The sequence below is a fragment of the Theobroma cacao genome, chromosome 2 (assembly GCF_053813885.1).
Source record: "Theobroma cacao isolate CCN51 chromosome 2, ASM5381388v1, whole genome shotgun sequence".
Taxonomy (NCBI): Eukaryota; Viridiplantae; Streptophyta; class Magnoliopsida; order Malvales; family Malvaceae; genus Theobroma; species Theobroma cacao.
The window spans coordinates 13110883-13131547 of NC_142640.1; the positions used below are offsets into that span (position 1 = coordinate 13110883).

Consider the following 20665-nt stretch of genomic DNA (forward strand, 5'->3'; position numbering starts at 1 on the left):
GAGAGAGTGTAACAATTTGAACCTAAAATCGTTATTCAAAACCTACTACACCTTTTTCACTTGAGCCTTGAGTGGCAAATAATTTCATGATGATAAAGTAGGAATAGGTGCCAAAAAAGTCAAGAAAATTGTGGATGAGCAACATCTATACCTATAAATGAAAATTATCCCTAAACAGGTGTGATAATGAAGATTAATAGACCAAGGTTCTCAAACATGATAAATTGGTCTTATTGTAGATCACGTGTACCAAAATGGTTCAACAAGGAAAAAGAGTAAATTATTTCAATTCAAGTGTCAATCTTTGACACAAAATGTTGAGTATCGAAAGTAAAGAATTAAAATAGTCGTAAACAAATTCTATGTAGGATTCTTAAGGTAAATTTATAAAATCATTGATTTTGAATATGTTACTGCTAGGGTACACCTGAGTTGACAGAGTTTGTTGATAGTAGCTCTTAGAAAGATGTTGGGCATATTGATTAAATCTAATAAATGTCAAAGGATGGGACAGTCTTAAGAAGTCTAAGCTAGTCTACCAGTACCATCGCTGGCTTGCTAATGGGGTCATGGTAAGTGTGCCCGGCCATCTGCTGAAATTGATCTAACGGAAAAGGAGAATAAATGGAAACTTAGGAAATCATGAAATTAACAAAATGGTTAATCCAAAATAAATTAACAAGTGCAGACGTGGTTTTTCTATTTTCTTCTCAGAGAGAGCAGAGGGATCTATTCCTGGGAATCCGCTCAACAAATATCATGCTTGCTGGGCCACTTTGTTTATGGGGCGCTGTTGACTACCTGACTAATGCCTCAAATTTCTGCCTCGCCCGTCCATTACAAATTAATTTTTCAGGTCCCACTTACAAAGCATTTTTTCCTCTCCCATCCATCCTTTTGTTTTTTTTTACGTTTATTTCATATTATATAGATTATGTTTTATGTGAGAGCAAGTATCCTGTAGAATTTGCATATGGGTTTTTTCCTTTTTCTTTTTTTTTTTTTTAAATGAACGTATGTATGCGCGTTAAAATTTTATTTTGATTAATCATTTTGGTACGAGACTGGAGCAAGAAAATGGAGGGAAGTTTTAGCTTGGGTCCCGCTACCTCAAGTGCTGAGTTTGCGTGACAGAAGCATCTCTCGGTTTCTATGCTCTACAACCACTCGCTCATGCAGCGTGAGAAACCAATCGTCTCCCATTAACAGTAGAATTTCATTGCACGCTCCGTTAAGGTGCAGTCACCTTCTTTTTTCTTTTATTTTTAATTCCTGTCAGAGAGACAACGCCCTAACGCCGTTTTCAAGAGGAACCCAAACGGCACCGTTGTGATAGGCCCGAATCTACTAAAACGACGTAGGTTGTATCGACACTGTTAACATTTGGCTTCACGAAGCGAAACCGAAAAGGGAAACGGAAAGGGAGGCTAATGCCTCTGTGTTTTCGCTTTTATCCAGGACTGTTGTCTGTGTCACTCCTCACACATGGTTTGAACATTTTTCCAGGGTTAATGAAATGGTTTAATGGATTTTATTTTTCCTTTTCTTCTCACTCAATTCCCAAGGCTTCCCTTAAAAACAACCACCCTTCCTCTAATCAAAATCTCATGTTTTCTTGCCCCCTCCCTCTCCCTTCCTTCACTTTTTTTGCTTCTCTCTTTTTAGGGTTTTTTCTTCTTTCGGTTATTTCTTTCTCCTGCTTTGAAACTACAAAGCAAATAGTAAAAGGAAAGTGAAAAAAAAAAAACTCTAAACAAGCTTAAAAAAAATCCTTCTGTTATCTTTAATGCCGTGAAATTCATACAAATCGAGTTCATAGAGTTGAATTTCTTACTTTGAAAGCGGATTATTTTTGTTAATTAAGTTCTTAAGTGATTGTGTTTTTTTTTTTTTTCTGGTTTTGGGTTAAATCGGAGTGAAATGGGAGATCTCGGGGTTGGTTTGAGAGTAGGTTAATTATATTCTAGGATCAAGCATTGGTGTAATGGTAATTAAGATTTATCATAAGGAGAAGAAAGAATCGTGGCCTTCACAATGCATTTCGCTAAGCTTGATGACTCTCCCATGTTTCGCAAGCAGGTTACTCTCTCGCCTCCCTGTACTTCGTTGCTTGTGTTCGAGCTGGAAGGAAGATGGAGGCATTGTAGATTTATACTACTTGTTTGTTTCTCAAAATTCTGTTCATATTTAGCTGAATTATCTCAGGTTATATATTTTGATTGCCGTTTAGTAACTTCAGTGCTCTGTGTTTGGTTGTTGGAGATAACTAAAGAAAAAAAAAAAAAAGCGAATCCGGAACTTTTTCTGTACCCCTAATTTTTGTTCTTCCGATTTCTCAGCCAAGTAAAGGAGCATAAACAGCAGCAGTTGGCCGCTTTAGAAAATTTAGCTACACCGGCTGCAATTTTTGTCTAATTAAAGTTTATAGATTTAGGAAGGTTTATCTGAATAGAGTTTTGAGCATATATCAGGTTTAGTAGTTTGCTTCATGATCAGTATGGATAATTGATGAGGTTTTAATGGACTGATTATAAGATATAGGCTGATCCTTGATTTCTCCATGGTCTGCGATGAATTATATTACTTGAGACCTTAGGGGTTTGGTTCTCAGATGACCTGTTGTGCTTTTGGTTTTGAGTTAATTAAGTTCTATTTATGAATAGGAAGAAATAAGAATGAAATTGAATCTGAAGAATGGAAAAATTTCTAAAGAATCTTGTCATTTCTCGTCAACTTTTCATCCCATGAATATCTTTGTCAAGTGCCAATCTTACATTCACATTAAGTTCTATGTAGTAGGATGGAGTCTAATTTTGCTTTGAGACACCTTTGACCCTTATGATTATGCATGGTGATATTGAAGATATATTGCAACTATAGCTTCCTTATGGCTTTTAAATCGTTCTTATGCCTATTTGAAGCTCATAGTTTGGCTAGCTTCTCAAATTTTAAGACATGCATGTTGTTTCATTGCTGCCAATTGACTAATGGTTGTGGTTTTCCCCTTTTGTAATTTTTAAGTTTCAAAGTGAAGTATTCCTTATCTTGTCAAGTTAATTTTATGTTCTACACTTAGTTACCTACTTATGGTCTGATGGACACTAAATTAAATGCTTTACAAGCCAGTATATCACTTTTGTTACTTATGGAACTTGGATTGATAATTTATTTGTTTTATTTGGTGAGACAGATACAATGCATGGAGGAAAGTGCAGAGTTATTACGCGAGAGAAGCTTAAAGTTTTACAAAGGATGTCGAAAATACACGTATGTCTAGATCGTCAGATGAATCTAATTGTTTTTATTAATCACAATCTCCCTTTGCCTTATGAAGATATCAATGAGAATGCGACATGGCCAAGCTTGAATTTCTAAATTAAATAAAGAAATAGTCCAATATGTCTTTCATTACATGGGCAAAGTATCGCCTCTTGAACATAAATGGTGTGAGCTTGTGGAAGTCTTGTATCTTTTTCATCATTCTTCCTTACATGTGTGCCAAGCATGTGGACTGCAAACTGAATGTGACCTTGCATTATAACAAAAATACTTTGATGTTTGTGTATGAATTATTTTATTTTTCTTTGGTTTCTTCTTCTTGGGTGGGTGGTGCTATTGCACACTATTGGTGACCTAATCAATCTTTGCTGTTTCTGGAGCTCTGAGTTTGACATAATTTCATTTGCATATTTTTTTACTGCTTGCAGTGAAGGACTTGGGGAGGGATATGATGGGGACATCGCATTTGCAAGTGCCCTTGAAATGTTTGGTGGAGGGCATAATGACCCTATTAGTGTGGCATTTGGAGGTAGGTATTCAATATTTTAGCCAAAGTTCTTTACTATAATTGCTGGAATGTTGGTTGATGGATATGCATCTTGAAGTGATTGGGCAGTCTTTAAGTGGTAGTAGCTTCTTTTTTGGTGCTTTGATGTAGCTATTGCAATAGATGATGGATTATTTTCCTAAGATGTCTAAAAGTCTTCTCATTACTTATTTTGTTCTTCAGTTCTGACATCACATGGAGATTAGATTCCAGCCTGATCAGGATTTTTACGGCACCATAACAGTAATTGAACCTTTTTTTTGTCTTTCTTTAGGGCCTGTTATGACCAAGTTTACCATAGCATTGAGAGAAATTGGGACATACAAGGAAGTTCTTCGATCCCAGGTAAACTTTTGAGTATCTTCTGAGCATGATATTAAATTTATTTCTGAGGTGTGAGGTCCTGAGATAACTGATTTTTGATTAATTCAATTCTTTGGCACTCTTGGACTCCTGCTGCAAGAATACGTACTCAAAGACTGATAATCTTATAGAAATTTCAGCACTAATTATTTTTTTGTTGGTTATTTTTCTTGATGGCTGTTTGCCATTGCAATCTGGAAAACTTCTGAAAACTGTTACCTCATATGAATTTTTAAATCTTTTGTTTTTGAACATCACGAGAATGCAATTGTTACAACTATATTGAACTTCAGCACTATGTATGGTTTATTCTCCAATCATATTGACTTACAATAATATTAAAATTTATCAACTGTTTTTTTTTATCCAGGTTGAAACTGAGCTAAATGACAGATTACTGCAGTTTGTCAATATTGATTTACTTGAGGTCAAGGTAACCACCATTTCTTCTTGCATATGACATTTTAGCAGCCCCATAAATTTGGGAGGATTTGGAAGCTGGCATATTATTTAAGCAGTCTATGAACTCTTGCTATGTAAGCAGTCTTGTTAAGAGAAATATAGGTTGTTTATTTTTTTCCCTGATTTAGGTCATCCAAGATTTGAAAATCTGTGCATTATTCTAGATCATCTATTTGTTTAATTGTTTGGTTCTAAAAGATCTTATCTTAGTGCAGGAAGCACGGAAGCGCTTTGACAAGGCTAGTCTCATTTATGACCAGGTGCTTTAGAAGCTAAATTTACTTTCTTATTGCAGTTTGTTGGGTTGATCTAATTAATGTTGCTTGAATGTGATGTTAGATGTGTTGAGTGGATCTAAAATCGAATTCAGAGTAATATTTCTCCAGTTTGAATAACTTGCAGGCACGCGAGAAGTTTCTTTCACTGAGGAAAAGTACGAAGAGTGATATAGCCAATGTTTTGGAAGAGGTATCTTGCAAAATGGCTTGCTGTATTTCTAGTTTCATGCATCTGACTTTCTTACATATGTAGCTGTCATATTGATGAAAATTCCCTACATATTCTGACATGGTTGGAGTTATTCTAGGAACTTCATAATGCGAGGTCAACATTTGAGCAAGCTCGTTTTAATCTAGTGAGTTAATTGGTCGCAGATAATTTTGTGATAATTTCAGATTTGGTTGCAGATATGTAATTATAGTACCTGTGGTTTATAATGTATAGGTAACTGCTCTTTCAAATGTTGAAGCAAAAAAAAGGTTTGAGTTTCTTGAAGCAGTCAGTGGGACTATGGATGCACATCTTCGTTACTTCAAACAGGTGATCACATGGCAGAACTTCTTGATTTCTTTCTTATGTTTTTATTACATGCATAATGCATTGCTTATAACAACTTTTGGTCACTTGTAGGGTTATGAATTATTGCATCAAATGGAGCCATATATTAATCAGGTTTGTTATTATAAGTTTCATCTAGACTCAGACAAACATCTTTACATCATTTCTTGCTTAACTGTCTTTTCTTCATCTGATTGTTTTCATCAAAAGAAAAGGAAAAATAATATCTCTATACTGGCCACTGTATCAGTTATTTGAGAGACTAGTTATAGCACGTCATAAGTTGCCTGGTTTGTATTTGGTTTGGCTTCTGAAAGCAGGCAAAAGCAAAAAGAAAAGTTGTATCTTGTCATTATTGATGATTCCTTGCATTTCTGATTTCATTATGCCATATATTGTATGCAAACTGTTGAAATACAAGTCCTGTAGGTTTTGACCTATGCACGACAATCAAGGGAAAGGTCCAACTATGAGCAGGCTGCTTTAAATGAAAGAATGCAGGAGTATAAAAGGCAGGTTGACAGAGAGAGTAGATGGTCTTCTAATGGTTCTAATGGATCTCCTAATGGAGATGGTATACAAGCAATCGGTAGAAGTTCACATAAAATGATAGAGGCAGTTATGCAATCTGCTGCAAAGGGAAAGGTTTAAAGAAGATTTTAAGTTATCTCTGAACTCTGTTTTTGAGAATTTTTTTGACCTCATGATGCTTCTGCATCTTTGTAACCCCTGCATCTAAAACCAAAAAAAAATATTTTTCCAGGTTCAAACCATTCGACAAGGCTATCTCTCAAAACGTTCATCAAACTTGAGAGGAGACTGGAAAAGAAGATTTTTTGTCCTTGATAGCCGAGGGATGCTGTATTACTACCGCAAGCAGTGTAGCAAACCATCTGTAAGATTCTTCATTCTCCCCTTTTGGAAACACCTAGAGAAGCAGGGTGCTTGAAGCTCATTTCATGATCAATGATCTATCCTACCTTTATCATTCTTCTTGGTCTATTAATAGGGGTCTGGCAGTCAGCTTTCTGGTCAGAGAAATAGCTCTGAACTTGGATCTGGATTACTGGGTCGGTGGCTTTCTTCTCATCATCATGGTGGTGTACATGATGAAAAATCTGTTGCCCATCACACCGTGAACCTGCTTACATCGACCATTAAGGTTGATGCTGACCAGTCAGATTTGAGGTTTTGCTTCAGGATAATTTCTCCAACAAAGAATTACACTTTGCAGGTATGACTTAGGTGTAGGCTGTGTTTCTGATTAGGGGTTAACTTATATCTATTTATGTTATATCTGGGATCAACCTATTGATGGATAATTGTGCAAAAATGTTGATCTTTTGTAGGACTGAAGGTTGTTATTTGGCAATTGATCCTCAATAATGTTTGTTTGTGCTTGTCAGTGCAGGCAGAGAGTGCACTAGATCAAATGGATTGGATTGAAAAGATAACTGGGGTTATTGCTTCATTGCTTAGTTCTCAGGCTCCTGAGAGGGTAATTAAAAGATGAAGCATGAGTTTTGCTCGTTCATTTCCTTATTGATATATTGACAGTTATTCTCCAATTATGTTTCAGTGTCTTCCTGCTAGTCCCATGGGAAGTGGTCATCATCGATCTGCCAGTGAGAGTAGTTCATTTGAAAGTTCTGATTTTGATCATACTGCTGTTGAAGAGTATACCTCTGAGAGAAACCTTGCTAGTGCACATAATGAACGCCAATCAAGAGGTTCCCAACATCAAAGGTCCTGCATGAAAAATGAAAAGCCAATTGATGTATTGCGAAGAGTATGTGGGAATGATAAATGTGCAGATTGTGGTGCCCCTGAACCAGATTGGGCATCATTGAATCTGGGTGTTCTTGTTTGTATTGAATGTTCTGGTGTTCACCGTAATCTTGGTGTTCACATATCAAAGGTAAATTGAATGAGTTATATGGCCTTTTTTTGCATCCCCTTGTGAGAACCTTGCATCTTTCAAAATAAAATATCTCATAGATTGTCATAAATTGTCTTATTTTTAAAAGATAAATGGTAATTAGTGATGAACATAGAATCAAATAGGCTGAAAGGTTTTATCAACTATTGATTGGATTATAGGAATTTGAGAATAAGGGGAATAGTTAATCTTTTGCTTGTTGCAGTTTGTATTAGTCGTTTCTGTGGACTATATTGGTTTTTTTTTTTTTTCTGAAATGAATCCTTTTATCTGGGTAAAACTTTCACTTGGTGATGATAGTAATGTTGCTTCCTTACTTATCTTAGCTCTTGAAATTTGTTGGTTTCTTATTTCAGGTTAGGTCGCTTACTCTTGATGTTAAAGTATGGGAGCCTTCTGTTATAAGTTTGTTTCAGTCTTTGGGCAATACCTTTGCTAACTCAGTTTGGGAGGAACTATTGCATTCAAGAAGTGCCTTCCATGTTGATCTTACCCTCACAGGGTAAAGAATGTTTTTTTTTTTTTTTTATGATTAAAATAAAATACATGTGTAGCAATATAAAACCAAACTTGATTCTTTTGCTTGTTGAACTAATGCTCATTATTCTGCTGATGAAGCTTTTACAAGTCTGATAAACCGCAGCTACTTCTTACTGGCAAACCTTGTCATTCTGATTCTATATCTGTAAAGGAGAAGTTCATTCATGCAAAGGTTTAACATCTTACCTTGTACTCTAGTGTCTATATTTTTACTATTTGAGATAGTTGTATATGGGTTAATATAGAAGATGATTTTGTCTAATACCTTTTGATTGAAATATCTTTAAGTATAGCTGATGAGGCGAACATATGCGTTATATCAGATATACATTAGATTTTGGGGTTTGTTGGGCAGAGATTAGTTCTAGAACTTAAGCAAAGCAAATAGTAATTATTTGTGACTGCTTCAACTTAAATTTCACAAGTGAGCTGTTCTGGTAGATATTGTTTGGTTTAGCTGTCAACAACTTAAAGATTTGCACTCTCCTGTGATCGCCACTTGTACCATCTTCTTGTTTGCTTATTTCTTTGATGTCTTAAAGATGGGCATAAGGTGATATTCTGGATAGAGTGGAATTGTAAATCTTCTGTGCATCAACTCCAAGCAAATATGTCATTGGTGCAGTGCTGTTAATGTGATGATTTATGAAAGCCTGAAATGTTCTGAGGCTTAAAATTATAACATATTTTTCAACAATTTATAATTATTTGTCCTGTGTATAAAATGTTGAAGGAATGATCTCTTTTCTATTGATATCAGTATGCAGAAAAGCTTTTTGTTCGCAAGTCAAAAGACAAGCAACATCCTCATTCAGTGGCACAACAGATTTGGGAGGGTGTTCGTGCAAATGACAAGAAGGCTGTATACCGTTACATCGTTAATTGTGAAGCAGATGTGAATGCTGTGTATGAACAATCTCCTGGGTCTTCATTAACCCTTGCGAAAGTGATGCTACTGCAAGAGCATGCAAATGTCAGCAACTCCTGTTATGTAGCAGGGGATTCTTTGGACAGATCCTCTTCTAGCTCTTTCAGCTTGGTGGGTACCAGTGAGGGTCAGACCATGGATGACTTAGATGGTTGCACGCTCCTTCACCTTGCATGTGAAACTGCAGACATTGGCATGCTTGAACTTCTATTACAATATGGAGCAAATATAAATGCAGCGGATTCAAGAGGTCAAATGCCACTTCATCGATGTATTCTCAAAGGCAAAGCTGCAATTGCTAAATTACTCATTACCAGGTCATTTTGGGATCCTTGGTTCTTAATGGTTGCTTTTGCATTTTTCTTCATAGCAGTTTACATGCATAAGAGATGTTGTTTTAATATGGTTCTTTTTGCATGCTGTGTATCTTAAATTCCTTTGATATAGATCACCAGATTAACATAATTGTTCTCTCTCTTTCTCCCCCCTGCTTACATCATTGATTCTGCCCTTTATGGAATGTGACAAAGATTTCTCATGGTTTCTGCAGGGGAGCAGATCCACAGGCTTTAAATAGTGAAGGTAAAACCTCTCTTGAGCTTGCAGTAGAATCTGATTTTGATGACAGTGAGGTCCTTGCTTTATTATCAGATGCAAACGGTTAAGTTCCATGAAAAAAAAAAAGAAAGAAAAAAGAAAAAACGAAAGGGAAGTATTTTTAGGGCCAATGAATTGGACCTGGTGTGTGAAATTTGAAAAATGTATTCCTTTTTTGTGTAATTATAATATCTATAAATTGAAGAGCTGCTTGTCCATTGAAATGGACGTCACCAATGTTTGGCAAGAGGGGGGGGGGGGGGGGGGGGGGGGGGGTTGGGGTTTAGAGGAGTGTGGAGATTGGTTAGGCTTACTTGCCTGCCCCATGGACATATGTGCAAATTAGTACCTCTGGGTTGAAGTCGTAAGAATGGCCTCAGCATCCAAAGCTGTTATGTGATCAGCTGGAAGCTTTTCAGGCGAGGGGCTGCCTAATGCAATGTGTTCTATTTATCAGTTTGAGTTGAGGGTTAGATTTTAGGGCAATTCTGTGTTTGTACATTTGTTTTAGTAATGCTGTCTTGTGGCTGTAATTGTTTGGATGCACATAAAGAGAAAATTTATGCACTTTTTCTTCGCTTTTTTTATTCCTGAAAAAATATTGTGAGGGAGGGAAAGAGAGGAAGGGAGAAAGAACCGTTTTGTTTTGCCTCTGTTTATTTGTTAGACAAGGAAAGAATATACAAGCTTTGCTCTAACCTGTTGTTGAGTGTTCAAAGCCGAACAACGAATAGTGTGGCAGGGTAGGAAGACATCCCTTTAAATTATTTTCTAAGAAAAAGAGAAAATGCCAGCTGTAGGTAGACTTTAAATTAAAGTGAGGAGGACAACTTTAATAGTAAAGTATTTCTTTGAAAATTTTTTTTGTAAATATATTTATCTGAGCTACGTAATAATTATTGTGCTATATTCCCATTTTAAAATTTAGAAGTGATGGAAGCTACATAATTTAATTTGCATGTCAAAATTTATACTGGAGATCTCTTAAAATAAAGATAAAGAGACGTGATTTAAACTCGAGTTCGTTAAATAAGTATCATCTGTGCAGGGAAAACCTGCAATCAAACCAAAGTTTAGCTTCTTGTTCCTCTCATAAGAAAGAAAGATAAAAAAAAAAAACAAATGAAAGGAACGAGGTGAAAAAAGTATACAAGTATAGGCGAAGGGGAGAATTGAGATCTCCCAGTTTGCTGGTTTTTGGATTCGCTGGGTCCCAACCCCCAAGCGAAGGGCGCCCCCGTAAGTAAAAAAACAAAACCAAGTATAAGCAGCAGATGCATGGTGACAAGCAGAAAAAGCCCTCAAAAGCCTCACGCCTACGCACGTGTTGTCCTGTCACACGTCCCTAACATTATTATTATTATATCAATGATACTAGTTTTCCCAAGCAAACATGCATACATACATACATATAAAAGCACATAGTAGCACAATTCAATGAATGGTTTTCTTTTCGGGTGTCCTAAAGATAGAAACGTATGATGGTACTAATTAAAATAAAGAAGGGAGACAAAAAAGGCAATTACTAGCTAGCTCTATACTGTACTGGTATTTATTCATGATCAAAAAACGAATAAAACTTTACTAATCCCACCATAACACTGTGCCCCTTTGTATAATCACAAAAAGCCACATGGCACAAATTCCCGTGGGTTCCCTTCTAACGCCTCCGATGTTTTCCCTGCCCCCCAAACCCACGGTCACGATCCTCTCTCTCTCCCTTATCACACACAGTTCGATGTGGCGCTTTCGGCCTCGTGATAGCGATGCTTCCTCACACGTGGCACTGGACCCCCAGCACTCGATGGCGGATGGCGGGAAGTGAAGAGCTATGGCCCTCGGCCCCAAAATTGCGATTAGAGAGAGAAAAACAAGACCAAACAAGGTCCCCTTTCTTTTTATTTTCCTTATTCCAACACTACAAAATTTTGGTTACAATAATACCAGCGAGGAAAGGAACAGTTAGGGCTTGGTTTGTTTTGCTGTGATGTTTTGAAGCCCAATGATAACAATTATTGCTCAAGAAAATTTAAAATAATAATAATACTACTTTAAAAAAAAAAAAGGTTCGAAAACGACTTATACTTCGCTAATGCTAACTCTTTGACTGGGAATCCGCTACCCTTTTGGAGTTTACTCATGTTTTGAGAGGCAAGAAAAACTGGGTTTTCAATTGTTTTTTCTCCTTGAGGTCTAATATCTCAAGTTATCAAGACTTAAAAAGGACATTTTTCTCTGTCAAATGTGCGAACCTTTCTCTTTCGGTATCTGCTCTGTTGCTTAAGTTGGGTACATTTTATGTTTGGTTTGAAATTTGAAGATTAGATTCGTTTGGAGTTTCAGGTCAGGGAACAAATAAAAAAAATCAATGGCGAAATGATTCTTTGTGTCTTTCTTTGGAAGATTTTGAGTTGAAAAAAATTCGATTTTTATCTCTTCTCAGCCAGTTTCAAGTGCTTGAAGGTTCCTCCAGAGGGTTTTCTTGTCATTTTTGTCCACAAAAGTTGGAGCATTTAAAAAAGTCCAGTTTTTGAAGTAGAAAACAATTGAAGCTTCTTTAGTTTTGGTGCAGAGTAAAAGCTCTAGAACTGCTTGTGTGGGAAATTTAACTTCTTTTGAGTTTGTTTCTGTTCTGCTTTCCGAGATGCTGGAGAAAAATGAAGAATTTCTGTGGGGTTTCGGATTTTGAGTTACGGTGGCTTTGAAGCTGTAGGATAAGAAAGCACTGTACGGATATGTGGATTTGGCTCATGCTCTTAGCTTCTCTTTTTCTCTCATGACTTAGATGTTTGTTTGTGGCTTTGTTGCTTCAATGGAGAAAAGAAGTTGCACTCTCTCTTTGCTTTTGCTGCTGCTGCTGCTTCTTTGCTTCCACCTAACAACTGTACAATGCGAAGGAAGGCTCATTAGATACCTCTCTTCTCAGCTTCCTTCACCTTCTACGCCTCAAGAATTCAAGATTGGATTCAAAAGGATCGTTCTCAGCATTGCATTAGGAATTCTAACTGGACTGATTGGAGCCATTCTTTTTGCTTTATTAATCAAATTTTCAGTTCAGTACATGAACCAAACCCCAATCCTCAAAGGTCCCGTTATATTTTCCCCAAAAATATCTGCCAAGACTCTCCAATCAGCTCTCTCAACTGAGAATCAGTTGCTAGGATCAAGCTCCAATGGGAAGTACTATAAAACAGTTCTTGATAATGGGCTCACTGTTGCTGTCAAAGTCCTTGAGCCCTTTGATAATGGTTCACCGGAGAGGCACAGCAAGTCGGTAAAGAGAAGGATACAACAAGAACTGGAGATTCTTGCTAGCTTGAGGCACAGGCATCTGATGAGTTTAAGGGCTTATGTTCGTGAATCTGATAGGTTTTCTTTGGTTTATGATTACATGCCCACGGGGAGCCTTGAGGACGCAATGAATAGAGTTAGGGGTAATCAGTTGCAGCTTGGATGGGATGTCAGGCTTAGGATTGCTGTTGGGGTGATTAAAGGTCTTCAATATCTTCACTTCACTTGCATCCCTCAGATTTTGCACTACAACTTGAAGCCCACAAATGTGATGTTAGATGCTGAACTCGAACCACGGGTGGCAGATTGTGGCTTGGCTAAGCTCATGCCTAATATAGATAGGGCAACTTCAGGTTACGGTGCTCCTGAGTGTTTCGAGAACTGCAGGTACTGAAATTGTTCTGCTATTTAAAGGTTACCGTATCTTAGTTTTGTAAGAATTTCGTGCTTTGCTAAATCTGTGGTGTGACTATGGTTGGAATTGGATGCAGTAGGTAGCTCCATGTTGATATCCCTGAGTATAATTTCTTGCAATTAATCAGGGATCTGGTTATGAAGTTTGTTGCAAATATTGATAGTTGTTTGTTCTTTTCTTATGCGCAATATATGCATAACTAATTTATCTATGGCAATTGATATTTCACTGTGGAACTAATTTTCTGATAATTATGTTGGAAATTTGCATATATTGGTCTTATTCATAGGTCTCCTTGAAGTTTTTCCAGTCTTCCACTGGAACCTATAATGCATGCTAGTTTTCGAAACCAGTGCTCTTTTGTTTTTCTGGCAGACATGCGGCAGTAAAATGGAATCATGATTATAAAGCAATTGGGATTGGACAAGAGCTTTGTTATTTTCTGTTATTTCCTTGCTTTCATGTTTCCTTAATAAAAAAAGTCACAATATGTTTTGTTTACTGACCCCTGTTATTTGTTGATGCTATTTCCAATTTGTGACACACTAAACCTCATGCTGTTCTAACAAAGATGGATAGTTTCAATTCCAACAGGTATACTGATAAGAGTGATATCTTTAGCTTTGGGATGATATTAGGTGTTCTCTTGACTGGTAGAGATCCCACTGATCCATTTTTCGGTGAAGCATCCAGTGGAGGGAGTTTAGGGCAGTGGCTTCGGCATTTACAGCAGGCAGGTGAGGCACGAGAAGCACTAGATAAAAGTATTCTTGGGGAAGAAGTAGAGGAAGATGAAATGCTGATGGCAGTGAGAATTGCTGTTGTCTGCCTATCAGATTTGCCTGCTGATAGGCCTTCTAGTGATGAGCTTGTTCCCATGTTAACCCAGCTGCATAGTTTTTGATGAAAATGTAAGTATATTGAAACTCAAGCCTCTTCAGCTTCCAGGGATAGGATATTTTTGGACTTTACTTTGAGGGATTTGGTCTAGAAGCTGCTGTGGCTCTAACCCATTTACAACATGTGAAGAGACCAGGCATCTTGCTCTCAACCGTCATTGGTTTCATTTATGCTCTCTTCAAGTCTTAATGTTTTCTTATTAGAGACTGGGCTTATGGCGTTGTGTACATGGCTAATGCTATAAGTCAAGACTGGTGGTCAAGGAGATTTCTAACTCAGACATTGACTCTTTGATCAGATAACTGTGGGACACAGCTGCATTATTGTGTCCTTAAACAACCAATTATGGTGGGGTTTTCTTAGTTGTCTTTATGTTGGCAAAACTCTGTTGGAATATCACGGGTGCTTTTTGCATTAAAATCAACTAGTTATGGTCATTTTCTTCATGGGTTTTCAGGGATGAGGATTGAGATTCTTGTTTCTACCGTATGTATTGTTGGTTCTTTCCAGGTAACAGTATGGTCTGGTACTCAACTTGTACATCATCCTGCTATAAATGCTTTTTCAAGCTGGCTGTAATAGGAAGACAGGTGTCTTCTCCTGAAAAATGAGATATGCTGGTACATGATTTTGGAAACAAAATTTAAAAGTTACTGGTGGAGTTGGATTGAATTTGAATGTGTTTCTCTTGCCTATCTTGAGCTTGTAGTAACACAGAGGAACAAGAACTTTTCCTTTATTCAAGCATATATAATGGAATTATTGCCTAAAATCTAAATCAAGCTGCTTCCTGTTATTTCCTATCTTTGTTTCTTGATTGTCTTTTATGTCGACAAAAGCTTTCAAAATCAGAGTCATTAAGTGGATATGAGTAATGGATGGGTAATGCTAAGGATGAGTAGGATGCATGTTGCAATAGTGGTTAGAAGTAGCATTTTCTTTCAGGCTCAAGAGGAAAGTCCAATGTAAAAGGTTTGGTGGTTTGGTGGGATGTTGACTTTTTATTCGTAGTGACAACAAGTCGAGTTGAAAGAAAGATATCGGCCCTCACCTGCTTGCAGCAATCGAATAAGTGTAAGGAAACAAACTTTATCAACGCTTCAATCTTCTAAACAATTATTCATGTTTGGAGGGGTGATAGGAATAGCTGGCATGAGACTAGTTTTTAGCTTTGGAAAAGTTGTGTGACAGATCAAAACGTATCCTCAGGCAATTTATATGCTTAGGGAGCCTGGAAAGTGTGCGGTGGTCATGCGGCTGGGACCAAAAATCGCATGCTCCAACCAAAAGGGTGACTGCCTCTGCCTGACTTCAAATCAAAACACTGTTAAGCTGCCCCCGACAGCTGTGTTAATCACCCCCTCGCTCAAAATGCCACATGCTACCGGTGGTTGCTCATTCTTTTTATATTTTTATTTTATCTCAACTCAATATTAAAATTTTTTTAAGAATATTGGGCTAACACTGTGGCTGGCTTTAGCTTTCGCATCAAAAAAATTAATAAGAAAACAGAAACAGATGCAAAGCTCTAGTGTGCAGAATTTTAGAGTGACAGTGCTTTTAGAAAAGGGTATGGATGAGAATATTAAACTTGTTTTTAATTAAAAAGAGAGAAGATGCTGCTTATCGTCTTTCTACCTAAGCATACATGATGTGTCTTTAGACATCTACTCTGAGATAAACCTGTTTAAGAAATTTTTCCTTGGTATAAACTCTACTTTAATCACATCCTACTTTTACCACTTGAGTTTAGTTCTCGTTCAAGTAAGAATGTGTTGAAGTATGAAGTATGGATGTGGCCGCCTATTAATTAGTATGAGAAATTTATATCAAATTCTTATATTTTTATTTCGAATTAAATAAATTTTATGATTAATAATTAATTAATTATTATTAATTAAAATTTTATTTATCATTTTATGTTATTTGACGTAAATGTAGTATATTGATATATAATAATAGATAATGATATATTTATGTAATATTATATGAACATAAGATAAAAAATAATACGTACATCTTTTTTTTTTTTTTTTTACAGAAGAGAGGACACGTTGGAATCGCAAACTGTGCAAGCAACCAAAGAAGTGATGCCTGACATCCACAAAGTGCGAAGCAAGATTTTGGGTCAGTGTTGGGCTACCGTAACCCAATTTAAGAGCCAGACCACAAAAATAGAGTCATGAAATTTACCCTTTTGGACCTTGGCCTAGTTGCTCTCTGTCGAGTTCTAAGTGGGTTGTAGCAACAATTGTCAGTGTTTGGCAGTGAAAAAATCTTAACCTGATTGAGAACCCTGGAGACATCACCACCACGCTTTCAGTCAAGCCAGATATGTACCTTATCCACTCCCACAAACAAAATCTTGCCATTTCTACCTTTATCTATATATTCATGTCATTAACCAAACAACTCAATACAAAGTATTTTGCTCCAAAAACCAGCTTTACAAAATGCAGGCACCCTTGAGCTTTACACCTTCACCCCTCTCCATAGCCTTAGTGACACCCACCAAGAGTTTGGCTCTGCCATGGAAGTCCGTGCTTAAAACGCAGACTCCTCGATGTTCCCCGATAAAAGGAACACCTGTTGCACAGGACAACTCAACAGTTGATTACAGCTCCATGGCCTCGTAAGTTTACTCTTCATCACCTTTGGGCTTCATCTACATCATTTGCTTGGGCTATTTGCTTTTAATTCAAAGTGTTTTATGGCAGTGTTTTTCCAGCTGAGGCATGTGAGACGATTGGAGGAGAAGCTTGTGATGTTGAGATGTACCCTGAAGTGAAGCTAGAGCCGCCAGAAGCTCAAGGCACCAAGGCTATGGCTGATTCAGAGCAGATTGACAGAGAATACCTGGAGTATAATAGTCCCAAGACGTAAGATCTTCAGATGCTCTTGCTAGTTTTCAGACTTAGAAAATTGCAGTTGAACAAAATGAAACAAATACTAAGATTTAACAATTGCCTTTCCTTTGATATATATGGTTAATATTTTCAGGGTCTTCTTAGGAGAGGCTTGTGATGATCTTGGAGGAGAATTCTGTGAGCCCGAGTACCAGACAGGAGTTCAGTAATTTCTAATAGATAACCTAAAAGTGCATATAAATAAGTTGATCACCTTCTCTTTAATTTATCTGTAACCGACTGACTTGACTTTGTTGTGTGCATCTGACATAGCTGTTGAATAATGATCCTGATTTTGAAGCTATCATGAACTTTTTTTTCCGTAGAGTAATGGCAATTGTCTAAACATTTTAAGGAAATTCATCTCGCACAGACTGCTGGTTGAGGTCGGGACAAAAGGGAAAAAACCCTGTCATAGAAAACACTATTTTTCTCTCTTACCAAACATACAATTTGTACAAATCAACATCACCATTCCACAATTCAGCCGAGCAAATGCTGTCATTAGAATCGGCTACCATAATGGATTACAACCATCACTGCCTCTATTGCTTCTTTCACGGCCCTTGCTTATGTTATTTATATCATTTCTGGGATGCAATTTGATAGAAATCTAAGCATGATGATCCCAACTTTGCATCAACAGAGATAAAGCGGGTAGGAAACAAGTGCAAATCAGCAGATACTGCTTTTTATAGTGAAAGGCAGTTACTATTGAGCTTTAGAAAGGCAGGGCCTCACAAATTTGCAGTGTAGTTTACCAAAAACCAGAGTAGAAGAAGTGAATCTACATTTCAGTTAAAAAACTCATTTGTTGAAGATCTGAAAACGTGATCAAGAGGAGACATAATGACAACAATAGGTATCAACTATAAAACACCCTATGAAGGCACAACTTGAATGTACACATCAGATCAACATGTTAATCAATAAAATTGCAGATTTCATTGAGTGTGGACAGATTCGGGTACCAAAATCTAGTGAAATGAAATCAACCAACAACGTTGTTATTCACCATCTTCAGTCTTCAGCAATCCCTTCAAAGAACCTCCACCAAGGTGGGTTCTTTTAATATTCTACATCTCAATGAAGTTTGGTAACAGTACTACTGTTCATCATCACCATCCTCAGTGATCTCCTCCAAAAACAAATACTGGAACGCTATGGAGTACTTTGCTATTCTTTGGCTCTTAGAACTGCCATTTCCTGAATACTTGTTATATTTCAATAGAAATGATCCGGTACCATCACCTTCAGCACAAACAATCAAATAACTATGTATTAACCGAAAGACAAAGAAAAAGCAAGAAGAGAAAACAAAATTGACGATAAAATCAAGCCATGGCAGATGCTTTATTCGTCACATCAACATGCTAGCCCATCACAAACAAAGGTTAAGGGACTTAAAACACGAACCTTTGACTGTAAAAATGGCGGGAATCCACCTCTTGTAGATAAATAGCAACCTTGGAGAGTCCCCATGGTGCGTATCAGATAGTAAAAGCTTGCAAGGCCCTTTTTTACTGCGCATATTTTATGTTAGTATCTGCCATTAACCCGAGCAAATTGCACCATACATCCACCTTCCTTGTGTGCAACATTTCATTTTTATGCACAAATCTTAAAAATTCAATTGTTGAATCCGTCGTTTTTTTAAATTATTTCAAATCTATCCATTCTAACAAATCACTATTAAAAATTAATGAAAAATCTCAACTCAACATGTGTAAATATTCATGTTGATGGAATAATTGAAATAATTGGAATTTCAAGTGGACATGGCGTCACAATGTGATGGAATAATTGAAATTTAAATATTTTTAAAACGTTCATTATAAAAAAGTGATCTTAAAAGATGCCATAAAATGAAATATTACAAATAAGTCATGAATTAAAATGAAATATTACAAATGAGTCATGAATAATTGGTGCATTAAACTCCTTTAACGCCAAGATGAAGCATTTTTCCAGTGAAAGATTTACTTACCATGCATGGGTTATTGCATTTTGACACAAAGCTAGAGTCCGAACCATTGCCAAGTCTCTTCCACGAGGATTACCATATCTCTCTTGACAGCTCCTAATTGATGATTCACAAGGATGGAAAAATGAATATACTGTATAAATAAGCTGCTTGAACTAGGAGCAAAGTACCATACCTTTCTTGGAAGAAATCTCCAAAATCATCAACGATAACTGCAGCTGGAAACGTGTCGTGAAGGTGAAATGCAGCGAAGTACTTCTTGATTCCATCGTCATCATCAGCATATCTTCAAGAAAAGCACCAGAACTCAAATATTCAATAGAGAATTAGCATTGCCAAAAACGAAAGTGCAGTTCGTATCGTAGATGTTTAACCATTAAGACGTTCCGAGGAGGTTCCTTACTTCATTTTTATTCGCTGAAAGACATCAGAGGATGGATCAATGCCCTGAAAATTTTGATATCCATAGTAAATGAAAGTTATCAGCACTACAACAAAATAAAAATATAAAAGCAGCTCCAAAAGAAAGAAAAGCATATACCTGGTACAAATAAGGGGGCTTGTTTTCTAGCCTTCGCCGGTTACATATAAAAACCACTTTACGATTGCTAGAGCTGCATTCTAACGCTGAGTTGATTGCAAACTGGAATAGCAACGAGGTCTTCCCACTGCAAAATTTTACATTACCCATGAAATACGAACACACACAAAAAATAATAATCATAAAAATAGCGAATTATGATATGGGTTAACTGCTAAGAGTGATGGGTACTTGTTACGTTTTACGCGTAGTGAAAAACAAATGAAAGACCCTACCATGTGTTCGATGTAATTACTAGCAGACTTGTCAGTGAGCAGCGTTTTACCAGGAGGGGGGTCCCGAGAGAAGTGCAATTGAGTCAGATTCTTGCTGGTGGACATCACCTGGCCTTGCCAGGAAGAACCTGCCTACCATGGTCCCCTGGTAACTTAGGCCACGCTGCTAGATGCGCTTGCAAAATGGTGTTTTATGACTGGGCCAATACCAAAAATTCTAGACTTTTCATGTGACTACTCCGTTTCGATATGTATATATTCGATATCATGACACGACAGATGTGCCAAATGTCGTTATAATGTTGCTGGAGGCCCAAGAGTTCGGACTCAATTTTGGTGCAAAAGTAAAGGATTGCTGATTCATAGCAAGAGTCTTGAAGATCAAGATCCTTGGGCCCAAAGCCAGCGGCATCTCTTGCTCTTCCTGGAATCCAGGGAGAGTGCGGTGTCCGATTTCTATTTTCTTATGTACTTGTAAGAATGCCAAATATGCGTGGATGAGGAATGTTATGATGAATATTGTATAAGTTGCAACCCTAGATTGGCCCGGAAAATGTAGCCACCAAGGCTATGATTACACTGGATCTGTTTCATCTGAGTTTGGTTTCAAAGTTGTTTTCATGATGTTCCAGTCTTCTTCAATCTTTCCGCAACAGGAACATGAAACTTGAATGATGTAGCGTTAAGGTAGGTATCTATGATTCTATTTCTTCAAGTTTGAGTAGATTCAGGGAACCTCCGTGAAAAAAAAGAAAGATTTGGGGAACCTCAAACATATAAGGGAGTGTATAACACCAATTGGTCACTTCAACAACAAGCTCGATTTGTTGGAAATGTAGGATCGAGTTTCTGATGATCAGT

General features: G+C 37.1%; 4 protein-coding genes across 5 annotated transcripts; 3 read left to right on the forward strand and 1 right to left on the reverse strand.

The window, feature by feature from the left end:
• Positions 1–1334: 1334 nt before the first annotated feature.
• On the forward strand, positions 1335–10059 carry SFC (ARF GTPase-activating protein). Its single transcript, XM_018115306.2, has 19 exons — positions 1335–2079; positions 3191–3267; positions 3708–3808; positions 4101–4171; positions 4560–4622; positions 4867–4911; positions 5054–5119; positions 5238–5285; positions 5375–5470; positions 5561–5602; positions 5918–6133; positions 6252–6383; positions 6498–6722; positions 6900–6986; positions 7068–7406; positions 7784–7929; positions 8046–8139; positions 8728–9212; positions 9446–10059. Exons 1-19 carry the CDS (start codon positions 2035–2037, stop codon positions 9558–9560), a joined length of 2493 nt encoding a protein of 830 aa, XP_017970795.1. The 5' UTR covers positions 1335–2034; the 3' UTR covers positions 9561–10059.
• Positions 10060–11629: 1570 nt separating this feature from the next.
• On the forward strand, positions 11630–14770 carry CRN (Protein kinase superfamily protein). 2 transcript variants are annotated; one of them, XM_088803413.1, is made up of 2 exons: positions 11630–13170; positions 13778–14770. In XM_088803413.1, the coding sequence occupies exons 1-2, from the start codon at positions 12278–12280 to the stop codon at positions 14100–14102; spliced, it is 1218 nt and encodes a 405-aa protein (XP_088659539.1). In that variant the 5' UTR covers positions 11630–12277; the 3' UTR covers positions 14103–14770. The 2 variants fall into 2 exon arrangements, with proteins under 2 accessions (XP_088659539.1, XP_017970796.1); XM_018115307.2 differs by having other exon boundaries at positions 13793–14770.
• Positions 14771–16479: 1709 nt separating this feature from the next.
• Positions 16480–17311, forward strand: LOC18608848 (light-regulated protein, chloroplastic-like). Its single transcript, XM_007043742.3, has 3 exons — positions 16480–16730; positions 16816–16977; positions 17099–17311. The coding sequence occupies exons 1-3, from the start codon at positions 16552–16554 to the stop codon at positions 17172–17174; spliced, it is 417 nt and encodes a 138-aa protein (XP_007043804.2). The 5' UTR covers positions 16480–16551; the 3' UTR covers positions 17175–17311.
• A 615-nt stretch (positions 17312–17926) lies between these two features.
• On the reverse strand, positions 17927–20042 carry LOC18608849 (tRNA dimethylallyltransferase). Its single transcript, XM_007043744.3, has 7 exons — positions 19855–20042; positions 19530–19656; positions 19392–19435; positions 19164–19274; positions 18992–19084; positions 18421–18527; positions 17927–18255 (listed from the first exon to the last, which is right to left on the reverse strand). The coding sequence occupies exons 1-7, from the start codon at positions 19941–19943 to the stop codon at positions 18110–18112; spliced, it is 717 nt and encodes a 238-aa protein (XP_007043806.2). The 5' UTR covers positions 19944–20042; the 3' UTR covers positions 17927–18109.
• Between the last annotated feature and the right edge of the window lie 623 nt (positions 20043–20665).